Source organism: Xyrauchen texanus, chromosome 49 (assembly GCF_025860055.1).
Source record: "Xyrauchen texanus isolate HMW12.3.18 chromosome 49, RBS_HiC_50CHRs, whole genome shotgun sequence".
Classification (NCBI taxonomy): Eukaryota; Metazoa; Chordata; class Actinopteri; order Cypriniformes; family Catostomidae; genus Xyrauchen; species Xyrauchen texanus.
The window spans coordinates 8,451,212-8,463,526 of record NC_068324.1 but is presented as its reverse complement, the minus strand read 5'-3'; the positions used below and the strand labels follow the sequence as shown (position 1 = coordinate 8,463,526).

Below are 12,315 nucleotides of genomic sequence, written 5' to 3'. Positions count from 1 at the left end.
TCAATATTCTTTAGTTTTAAACATGGCCTACCAACCAATGCACTCAGTTTACTCAATAAATGACATGAATTGCACATAGCTTGATTTTAACAATTTTAAGGCATGATTTTCAATCATATTTTTCAATTAAACTGCTCAATGGGGACTTGAAGACATTTAAAACATTAGACGTTCTCAGCTCAGATTACTTTCAGTATGCTATTACTTTCCTTAAGAAAAATTTTGACTTGTTAGAGATATAATTTTCTGGATGAACAAGAAGATACAAAATTATCAGACGAAAAATAGAAATCAAATAGATGGCACATTAAAAATGAGGAAGTCCCTGCTGAAAAGACCAACATATCTTGTAGCATACTGCATGTTGTGTTCTTGATATTGGTTTCCAGTATGGGATGCTAGCCTCCAACAAGGTTAAACAGTTGGTTCATCAGCTAGACCAGCACAAAACAAGTATAAACTAGTACTTAATTCTGGTCTGGTAAAAGAAAAAACATCTATACAGATCACAAGAACTTACTGTGCATGTCTTTGTTCAGGAGTGATACTGGTCTGTTCCTGTTTTTCTCTGAGGAGTCGCTCCCCCAGCAAGAAGTAAGTGGCTGTGATGTGGTTATATCTGTCTGCTTCCAGTGCTCTAAAACAAACACAAACATGTATTTGTGTTAATTTGAAAAGAGCATCTAAGGAGAGACCAAATTATTCTGTGTAAAGAGGCACTCACTCCTGGATGACATCTCGATCAGCAATGTTGCCACTGGCCATGGCCTGCAGTATGAACTCATGCTCCTCAGGCAACAAACTGCGGTGAGAGGTAAGAGGGGCAGCTGTGCACCCGGCGGGCGATGGGTCAACACCCTGCAGCCAAGTGTGACCCTCTATCTCAGTGAGAGATGCCCGCTTAGCAGGGTCCCTTTGTAGCATACGGGAAATCAAACTGAAAGACAGAAAAAGGAAAGGGAAAATATAAAAGAACGTGATGAGAAATTGTTATTCCTTTCTACCAGAGCAGAACGAAAACATCAGACTTGACTTTCTAAAGAAAAAAATGCCATCTTCTCAAATAGGCTTGATTTTATCACCCTTCATCACTCTTGCTTTCCACCTCACTTCATATCTGTCTCACTCTACTTGCAATTTTCATACATTCCTATTTTTCGAGCAGTCTAATAAATATTCTGCCTGTCTGACAGCCGATTATTGCATAGGCGCATGTTGCTGTCAGAGGATACAGAGTGAAGTGGAAGTGCTCATCTTTCTGCTGATTAATATTTATGAGCACCTGCAGAGAAGTGCTTCAATGAGGCAAACGAAAAAAAGATGTAATTGGTCGGAACTCTTACTATCCAAGCTTGTGTGTATGTGAGAAAGTACTGCATCTAGCTTGTTTACTCAAGTGTTTTATATCACTGCAGCACTAGCACGTGTGCTTTAGCGGCACACATTTCATGTGGGTTGCCAGCAGAGGGAGATATTTCCACTTTCTGAGTGTGTTTTTAAGTCGTTGACAGTTTGTCTGCGTGTGTATCAGGGTTGTGTGCCATTCAGAATTGAACTGAGAAAATATTTTAAATTAAAATTAAATTGAATTGAGGTAGAAACAGAATGCAGAATTGTAATTCAAATTTAAATTGAAGGAAGTTTAGAAATAAAATGGAATGAAATCTAGAGGCTGAAAGTGTAGTTTAAATTAATACATTTAATTTTTCAGTTTGAATTACTCACAAACATGTTATCAGGTACAACATTTGAAGTTTTACCATAAATATTAGATTACAGTAGTAATCATTTTAAATGTATTATATTTAATCAATTAACGAATTTTATGGACCATTGTGGAAAAACACTTCCTAGCATTTCTAAAGTTATTTGTAAACAATGTGACTGAAATTGGTGATGACAAATATAATCTGTTTTGATAGTTGCGTTGACAGTATTAAACTTAAAGAAATACATCTAATTAATTCACCATATGCATAATTTTAGGTTACATATTTTTCTTGTAAGTGTGACTATGATGAATTTCTTAAATTGCAATTCAGTAAATTCTTCTTCCCATTATTCCAATTTAACATCCAATAGAATGTGGACAATTCTATTCAAATTACATCTCATGAACTGAAAGGAAGCCAATTCTTAAATACATATTTTGGCCCAACCATTGTGGGTATGTGTGTGTATAATCCCATATGCTCCATTGCCCTGGAACATCATTAAAGCTTCTCAGTTTGTTTAACCTAAAGACCTTAAATAGCCATAAAAAGTAGTTAAAAAAAAAAAAAGCTACAGATGAAAAGTCTGCCTGAAGACACAAGCGTTCTACTCCACAGAAAAAAACTCTTCCCATTAAATAGAGCCTTTTGATTGTGGTGGTTATCATGTGATCCAGTCACTATTTTTGGCTGTGCGGCCAATCACAGATGTCTAATTCTGTACACACTTGTACACTTACACAATTGACCTATTCAGACCTAAACTCATCCTTGATATTCTAACCACAATTAGCCTGGTGTAAACCCACTTAAACATAACTTCACTCTGACAAAAGACAGCCTTGTATAAAATCTGGTCACTATAGTGCTCTACAGAAATCTTCTGTTTTATGTTTGGGGTCCAAGAGAATAGTTAATATTCAGTTATGATACTTCAGTGCTACTGTAAGTAGATGTTTCAAGCAATTAAAATGGCATTGAGGTCAGCTACAGTATGAAGGTAATAAATGTTAAATACCATAATTCAAACATGGACCAATACCTAACGTTAGGAGAAGTCAAGCACTTACAGACAAAATCCAGGTGGAATGAATCAAAGTGAAGGAGGTGTTTTGACCAGTTACCCACAATATCTGTCAAACCACCTGGCATGAGGATGTCAATTCTAGCATTTGTGTCATAACTTGCTTATAAAACGGACCTTTGATAACCTTTGCCTGATTGGCTTCCTTAGTTTTCACTCAGAGAGCCACACCCTGTGATGGAGTGGTGGTGGCGTAGTGGCTAAAGCACAGGGCTGTTAATCACCTGTTAATCAGATGGTTGCTGGTTCTAACCCCATGGCCACCACCATTGTGTCCTTGAGCAAGGCACTTAACTCCAGGTTGCTCTGGGGGGATTGTCCCTGTAATAATTGCTCTGTAAGTCGCTTTGGATAAAAGCGTCTGCCACATGCATAAATGTAAATGTGATTGGCTGGCACAAGCAGGTGTAAACAGAAAGAGTACATTATGTTCAGATGGGCTTCTGTCTACACACATATGTATGAAGTTTGGCAAGAAAGTGGTACAAACCGAGGGAGTGGTTTAGAGAGGCATTTGAGAGACTCCATCCTGGCAGTTCTTAGAAAATAAACCACAGAAACACTATGTTCTGATGGCATGTCGTTGTCAACTGTACAATCTTAAAAGCACAGTTTATTTACTCAAGCGTGTTGAGCAAGCCTGACAAGAGTAGAATTCTTACGAACATGGTGTGTGATCTGTCAGCATGGAAAATCTTTGTGGAACAGGGTATTGTCAGCATCATGTTCTTGTGGTTTGGTAATTTTGGTCATAAGAAATAGTAAACTCAACAGTGCCAGCATAGAAAGAACAAAATCTTAATACACAACATCTAACAATAAAAACACCTCTGGAGTGTAATACTGGTTACATAATGTTAGTCTAAGGTTAGCTAACAAATACTGTTTTTTTAGGTTTTAATATCATATTCCATACACACTATATACAGTATATATATCCAAGTAATTTTTTATCAAATCTAGACAGGCCCCATTTCCAGCAGCCATCACTCCAACACCTTATCCTTGAGTAATCATGCTAAATTGCTAATTTGGTCCTAGAAAAATGACTTGCGATTATATCAAACACAGATGAAAGCTATTTGGTTTATTAAATGAAGCTTAGCATTGTCTTTGTGTTTGTTTTTGAGATGCTACAGAGTGCAATAGACTGGCATGTCTTAAGGTCAATATTAAATCAAATGTAAACAGCTTTCTCTTGAAACTCATGTTTTTTTTCTCCTTTTTTTCATGAAATCCTTTTATTATTTTAATGTTACTTGGGGTTCACTTATGATATTTGTAAAGTTTTTATAATTTTTTTTGCACAAATAAAATATATATTTGTAAAACATGATAATTTTCCAACCTCATTTTGACCCTGTCAGAAACGCTTGGTTTTGGTGCTGCTTCACATTTAAAGGGATAGTTCACCCAAAATATCATTATTTATTCACCTTCATGATATCCCCGGTGTGTATTAATTTCTTTCTTCACCAGAACACATTGGACAGAAAAGTATCTTAGTAGCTCAGTAGGTCTTTAAAATTCTCTTTTGAAGCTCCAAAAATCGACAGTCAGCGTAGATGTCATCAATATGACTCCAGTGGTTAAAATAATGTCTTCTAAAGTGATACAATCCCTTTCGGTGCGAGGAAAGTACTTCCGGCAAGCTTCACGAGAGTGTGGAGTCCAAACGGTTTCTAGTGTGACATATTCGTGTTGCCATTCGTGTTACAAAAATTATGATCCAATGTGAATTTTCTTGATAAAAAATATGATCGTGCCTGGTATCATGTGCATGTAAAATGGATAGAAATAGCATTTTAGCTTAGCGTAAAGCTGACAATTTACCTACAAGGTTTATTTCTATTTATTCTGCTCCAAACGTACTTCAAACGTACTTCTCTGTCTGCTCATATGAATGTTATTCATGTACACATGTATAATGTACACATTATAAGAAAGTGTTTCACCGCTGTTCAAATGCACTTTGGATCACATCATTTATTTGTATAAATGTTTTTCATCTGAAAGGACTAAATATTAAATGAAACAAATGACAATAAAATGCAAAGTAATCTCTTCAGTAATCAAAATACTTTTAGAATGTAACTATATTCTAAATACCAATGATTTAAATTATAACTGTAGTGGAATACAGTTAGTTATATTTTGTATTTTAAATACGTAATCCCGTTACATGTATTTAGTTATGCCTCATTGTGTATGGATGACGTTTATGCTGACTGTCTGTGATTTTAGGAGCTTCAAAATAGAAATCTCCATTCACTTGCATTTTAAGGACCAACTGAGCTAAGATATTTTTCTTCAAATGTGTTCTGGTGTCGAAAGAAAGTCATACACACCTGGGATATCATGAGGGTGAGTAAATAACAAGATAATTTCATTTTTGGGTGAACTATCCCTTTAAGACTTGACAGTAAGCACCCACTGTTATGATTGGCTCTCTGTTCTTGAATGACCTGCACTCTTCTTGCCATCTCACTGCTCATCTCTACTTGGAGGGCCTATGGAAGTGATAAGGTAAAGTAGGCATTGATGTGCTGTTGTGGAGGCAGTCAGATGGAAATGTCTACCCCAGTATGACATCACAATGGAGGAAGTAGAGAACGAGTTGTTTTGGCAGCTTGGTTTCAACAAATGCTCATTTTGAGCTTTGAGAGTTTTGAGCTCTGAAACTTACAGTATGTTTTTATAGTACAATGTCCTCTTATATGTCAAAAGATCAAGGAAAATTGTATTCTTCATGTCATGACCCCTTTAGTACAAACACACAATAAGTTACAACCTTATGAAATAAATCCGGGACTCATTAAATTAAATATTCCTGTACATATGGTCATGTGTGCCTGAGGGAAATCAAAATACATATGATATACATACTCTTTGCATTCTGGAGAGACATGGTCAGGTACAGTGTAACGACAGTCCATGATCATGATGAGGGTCTCACTGTCATTGGCCTCTTGAAAGGGTGGGTATCCACAGACCAGCATATAGAGGATCACACCCAGTGACCAAACATCTGAAAAAAAGAAGTTTAAACAATTAGGCTTATATATGTACATATATGGTGTACAGTATCAGAGAGAGAGAGAGAGACAGACAGGATACAGATGCTTGTCTCATTGAAACGTTTTTGAAAATGTTTCCCCATTCAACTGTGGGTCAATTAGCTATTTGCAGGCATCCTTCAGAACATCATGAAACCATAACACAGTGAACAGGTCACAAGTAAAAAAAGAGAAAGCGAGAGAGGGTGTTGGTCCCACAAGGAGCATATTTGTTTTGGTGACGTACTTTTCCACAGCAACTTTCCAAAAATACGGGCTTCCTCTCTTCACAGTTCACAGTTTCAGAGTGTGTGAAAAATAATCCGTTCTCATATGTGTGAGAGGTCTCAACCCTGATTTATTTATCAGGATTTCTTTAAAATAGGAAATATTGCTGAGAATTTTCTTATGCATTTGGTCTAGTGTGGGAACCTGACTGGCAGTTAAATATGCCAGATGTAGGCTATTTTTGGATTCTTTTTTGGAGGGTACACAACTCCATCTGTGGTCAGGATAATTGGGAACATTTGATCCCCTGATATTTCTACATCATACCATTGGGATTTTAACACACAACCCACTTGTTCTTGGATAACCTATTGAGTATCTGAGTCAAAACTGGGTTTGGGTCAGTTTTTTGTGCAAGGTTTGGGTTTCTAAATACTGAAAAATACATAACTATTATTATAAAAATAATATGAAAAGGTTTGAGTCAGTGTCGGTCTTAATATTTGGTAGTATCCAGGTTGGACAGGGTCACATAGTCTCATTTACTGCCCTGATTTAGGTTTTAACATAAAGGTGAAGTCTGTGCTAGTAACGTCACCAAACAGAATTGCAAAATTAATACATTTTTTAAACAGGTCTTCTAGACACATTCCCATCTGCAACTGGCCATACAAAGAGATAGTCTTGCCATTAACTGAGCCAATGCTGTTGTATCAGATTGGTAAGGATGCTCAAACAAAGAGAGCAATGTATTGATAGAATACATTAAAATTGCTCTGTGCATATTAAACTAGGACAGGAGAAAGTATTTTAACACAAATGACACACTTCAGCTTTAATGCCTGCGCAAGCCTCTACAGCTTTATGTGTAAGCAACAGGTTGAGATCTGACATATTCTCAATGTGTGTGTGTGCGGATGAATTCTGTGTGAAAGAGCAAATACTCTGTGAACCAGAGCAGAAGAACAGTGTCAGAGACAGTCCTTTGAGAGACAGCATTGTCCCAATGCTAACAATAAGTCCCCTCTTCTGCTCTCTGTACTCTCTGTTCCTGGTGAGAATACAGAGACAGATAGACAAACTCACATGTGCTAAATATCGTGCAGCAAGTTACATAACATCTATTGAAAGGCACAGGCCACTGATACAATTGTACCTTTCAGTACACCCAGGAGTCTAACTCATTACACTATTTCATTTACAAATGAAGCATCACTGGGGTGAAGCTGGATACAATAAAAAGATTTGCACAAAGACAAAAGCGCCACAGCTGAATAAAGAATTTGTATATTATAATCCTGATATCTGTTCTGGAGGAAACAAACACAGTGGTTGAAAACTTTGGGCTGGTAACCCATTCAAGAGGTGATCCATGAACCATCACTAATGTGCCCTTGTACATTAATGTTCTAATTACAGGACTCCCACTACATTTCCATGATCTTTCCGGGCGAAAGGTCAGTGATGCTTATGGCTTGCAAATTTTACTCCACACAAGAGCAAAGTCTAGCTAGTCAAGGATCTATGTACAATGTTTATTAACTACAAAATGTTGACTTTCAATATTTTAATTTCTTTGACTTTTCCATGAAAAACACAATTTCAAAATTCCAGAACTCTGTGATTGGAACTTAAAAGTTTCAAACATTCAACTTGTTTCCTTAGCTAAATGCTAAAGGATTTCTCTAGGGCTTACTTTTATAGTGTTTGTCTATGTACATGTCCCAGATGGACGTCTTTGGCTATTGCAGTTTTTCAGAGTCTTGCGCTATGAGCACTGCATTTTTAAGATTCCGATTTAAAGGGGGCCAGTCAGGCTTCCCAACATCCAATTGGCCTGGTTGCTAGGGTGGGTAGAGTTACGTTGGGTTAACCTCGTCGTGGTCATTATAATGTGGTTCTCGCTCTCGGTGGCTCTTGGTGAGTTGTGCATGGACGCCACGGAAAATAGTGTGACACCTCTCCACATGCGCTAGGTCTCCGTGGTAACATTCTCAACAAGCCATGTGATAAGATGCGCGGACTGACGTCTTAGACGTGGAAGCAACTGAGATTCACCCTCCTCCCAGATTGAGGCGAGTCACTATTCCACCACGAGGAATTTTGAAAAATGTGATTCCTGTATTGTGTTGTGTTCCATCTATCTGTTTTTGAATGCAAGAATGTATACCATCTTAACAGCTCCTAACTGTAACAAACTGTCACTAACTGTCTGCATTTTGGAAACATCTGCCACAATCTACATATGCATGTTTGTATAGTTGGCAAAATGTATCATGAGTTTATTCTTGTCATGTTCTTGTTCCAGCTTGCTTTCTTTTCCCATCCATCCAAAAGTTTTTCTTTTTCTTTTACCATCGATGTCTCAATCATGCATGTCTTGAAATAATCCCTCCCTCTTGGTTTTTAAAATTATCCCGACAGATGGTGTTTGTCTATAAAGTGCTGTAGATATCCGCTCACTCTTAAAGAGGAGTTCCCCTTTATCTGTACTTCATAATCATTCTCTCTGTGGCTCAATATGCTGATGCAGGGTCAGTGTGACAGCTCACTTACAATACTGAAGACTAAAGAGGCCAGCGTGAGCGCTGACTCAAGCACAGTGGTGGATGGGTCTTTGTATGTGTGCCAGGTGACAAGTTAACACAAAATAGATCACAATGGAGGCTAACAAAGAGCGGTGTATGGTTATGAGTGTGGGTAAATTTTGAGGTTACATAATGTGACAAAAGTGAAAGAGAACGTCTCAGGTCATGTTTTAGAATCATTAAAAACTCAGAATCTTTAGATTCTTACACATTTTAATCTTTAGTATCTTTATAATCTTAGACTCTTCAGTGTTTTTAGAATCTTTAGAATTTAAAAAAAAATCTTATAAACAAATTCAAATTCTTAGAATCTTCAAATATTCAGACATGTTTTATCATTTTTACAGTCTTTGTAATCCTTGAATCTTTGGAATGTTATAATCATTAGAAATCATAGAAACTTAAGAAGATTATAATTTTTAATATCTTTGGAATCTTTAAAATCAAAATGTACACAAAATGTGACAGTGGTGCATGACAGAGAGTGCATCGGGTTCCGTTTAGAACCTCAGAATCTATTCTTAAAAATATAAATCTTTAGAATCTTAGATATCTTTGACTCTTTAGTGTCTTTAGAACCTTTAGGATTTTAGAATATTTAAAAATCTTTAGAATGTCTAGTCTTTAGTGTCTTTTGATTGTTTTGAATCTCTGGAGTATTTAGAAAATAGAATCTTTGGAATTTTATAATCATTAGAATCTTTGGAATGTTTTCTTTAAAATGTTACAATCTTGATAATTGTAGAATCTTTCAAATATTATAATCTTCAAAATCTTCCATACTTCAGAATCTTAATCTTTAGAAACTTGAGAAGCTTAGCCATTTTTGAATCTTAAAATTTTTAGAATCCAAGAATAATTGATTCTAAAATGGCTCTTGTTGCATAATGTGAAAATGGTGTGTGAAAGAGTATGTCTCAGGACTTGAGGTCCTGTTTTAGAATCGTAAGAATCTCAGAATCTTTTCTTACTAATATGAATCTTTAGAACTTAAGGAATATTAGTGTCTTTAAAATCTTAATCTTAAAATCTTTAGAATTTATCATTATCATTATAAAATCTCAGAATCTTAAGAGGTTTTCAATTCTTTAGAATCTTTGAAGTCTTTAGAAATTAGATTTGTTTTATTTTATAATCTTTATAATTTTATAATCTTTGAAATGTTATGTTCTTTAGAATCATATAATCTTTAGAAGATTATAACCTTCAATCCTTTACAATCTTAAGAATTAAAAAATCTTAAATCATAGCAATTTTAGAATCATACTATATTCAGAATGTTAAAATAATTGATTTTAAATATTTTACTTGCCATTTAGGTTAAATAATGTGACAATGGTTTGTGAAAGCAACAGTCTATGGATCTGAGGTTCTGTTCTTTCTCTGTAGTGTTCTTTTAGTGCCTTTATAATTATTTGACTGTCCTGCTTCACAGCACACACAAATTAGAGATGCCCCAGAAATCATACAGCTAACACACACGTATACACACACAAACAAAAGCACAAATGTACATTATGGCTTTCTGACTGGCACTTTGCATAGTGTGAGAAAGTATCTGTGCTATCAATGAGAAGTGTGTGTGTGTGTGTGTGTGTGTGTGTGTGTGTGTGTGTGTGTGTGTGTGAGTTTGTAAGATGTCAGTGATTATCTGTCTCAGAACATCTCTGAACAGCAATGTCTACAACCTTCACACACAGCTCAATGTCATGAAGCTTTAACAAAATCTTTAAAAAGAATACATCATTTGTTCATTTTTGCTTTAAAATAGCTTTAAATGTTTTATAATAGTTCCCTTTTTTTACAGTCATTGCTGGAATTTCTGCAAAACACACATATTTTACCCACTGCAACCATTAAACAAACAGGGTGTGAACATATGTTGTGTGTCATTTAGAGAGCCGGTTACTTAAATGTGTTTCTGCATGTGCTTGTGTGTGCGCGTGTGTGCACATGTGAGCTGGCACTGTGTGACTGAACTCTTGTGAGTGGATAAGAGCCGAGCAGCTGATTACTGGCTATGAATAAAACCTCACACAGAGCTAATGAATATTCAGCCATGCACACAACACACACAAGGCCAGGCTTCAGGCACATGCATGCTCACAAACAAACATACACAGACATATTAAGACTGACATTCAAACATTCAAACTGAAGATATCAGCTTCTCTGCAGCTGAAACCTTCTTTAAGAATGGAAACACATTCTACTCTTTCACCTCCCTCCCTCCCTCCGTCTCTCTACTCAGGTTCAGTTGGCATCAGTTTGACCCAGAACTGGCAGACAGGAAGACTGTCCAGATGAGGTTACACATGCCAGCCCATGCCCAGCAAACTTCAGAAGCTGATTAAAACTACTACAACGGGCAGCATGCCACGGGCAAGCAAATGGGCACTGACATGTATTCACAAGATTAGATTAAATAAACAGACCTCTGTACAAACCGCTGTACAATCACATGTAACATAACCTAAATACACAAAGCTGATCTGAATTAGATGTCTGTATTTGTGTGCAAGGCTGTGAAAATATAAAGATTAAAGTGATGCTTAAAGATGAAGGGAAAAAATGCTTATTTATTGATACATTAGAAGAGAGAGGAAAGGAAATGATGGGGGGAAACAACGCACGCTGTAAATAATAAAATGCAACTGTCTTAGAATCTTTAGAATGGTAAAATCTTACAAATGTAGGAATCTTAGAATCTTTAGAATTTTAACCCTAAAAAGTTTTAGAATCCCGGTGGATAGAAACATTTAAGAGGCTGGGAAAGGGCGCAATGAGGGAGTTGGTCAAATTATTATTTTTTTTAAATATTGAAAAGGGGGTCCTTGCAGATACTGAGGAAATGAGACTTTGTATGTAATGTCTGGAATCAATGCACAGTCTTTATATAAAATGAAATAGGCAGCATTACAAAATATCTGAAGTCAGAGGACGTGATAACAGCTCAGAGTAGAATCTCAGAGAACTCATCTAGTAATTACAGTAATTCTGACACAATGGCACAATGAGATTAGGAGAAGGGGGAATGTGATCAGGAAATGTGCTGAGCCAGATTCGAACTCACATCGTCTGCATGAGCACCACAGCTAACCACTGTCAACTTCTTTAGCAACTTTCCTGCTTTTAAAGCTCTTTTTACTGTCAATTCTGACTGACCCAGTAATGTAATTATGCACAACGCATGACCATTCATCCCTTATCTGCCCTACTTCTAACGAAAGAGTAGATTTCACTCCGTGAGGGGTGAAATAATCCCTTGGGTTTGCATGCCTCTAGCGTCCATGTGGCAAAAAAACCTGAGTGTTTTCTTATATGCGTGCACCTACATCATCCTTTACATGCTCTGAAGAGGATGACTCACTTTGTGTGGTTCTAATCCAGGCACATGCAGCCTCGGTGAGAATTACTGACCCACGTCACATGCTGCTCCGAGTAAAACATATCAGACAAATGTAATATAAATAACAGCAGAGCAGGCGAGCTGAAGGGTACAAACATCTGTGCTTTAGCAAGCCATATCCTGAACTGGGACAAGAGAGAGCGAGAGACAGATGTAGTCCATGCACGTGTCATTTCTAATAGTCTTCATCTTCGTCTGTCACAACGTTAAGCTTAAATGTCCTCTAAAGCCTCTGCCT

The 12,315-nt window shown here is 36.7% G+C and overlaps 1 protein-coding gene across 1 annotated transcript in view; it reads right to left on the bottom strand.

Moving 5' to 3' along the window:
* The window catches only part of snrkb (SNF related kinase b), a 31,696-nt gene that overhangs the window by 3,822 nt on the left and 15,559 nt on the right, over positions 1 to 12,315 (bottom strand). Inside the window, exons 3-5 of the mRNA XM_052122752.1 lie at positions 5,683 to 5,824; positions 725 to 937; positions 521 to 637 (exon numbers count right to left, since the gene is read on the bottom strand). Coding sequence (XP_051978712.1) covers positions 521 to 637; positions 725 to 937; positions 5,683 to 5,824 — 472 coding nt within the window. The remainder of the gene's footprint in view (positions 1 to 520; positions 638 to 724; positions 938 to 5,682; positions 5,825 to 12,315) is intronic.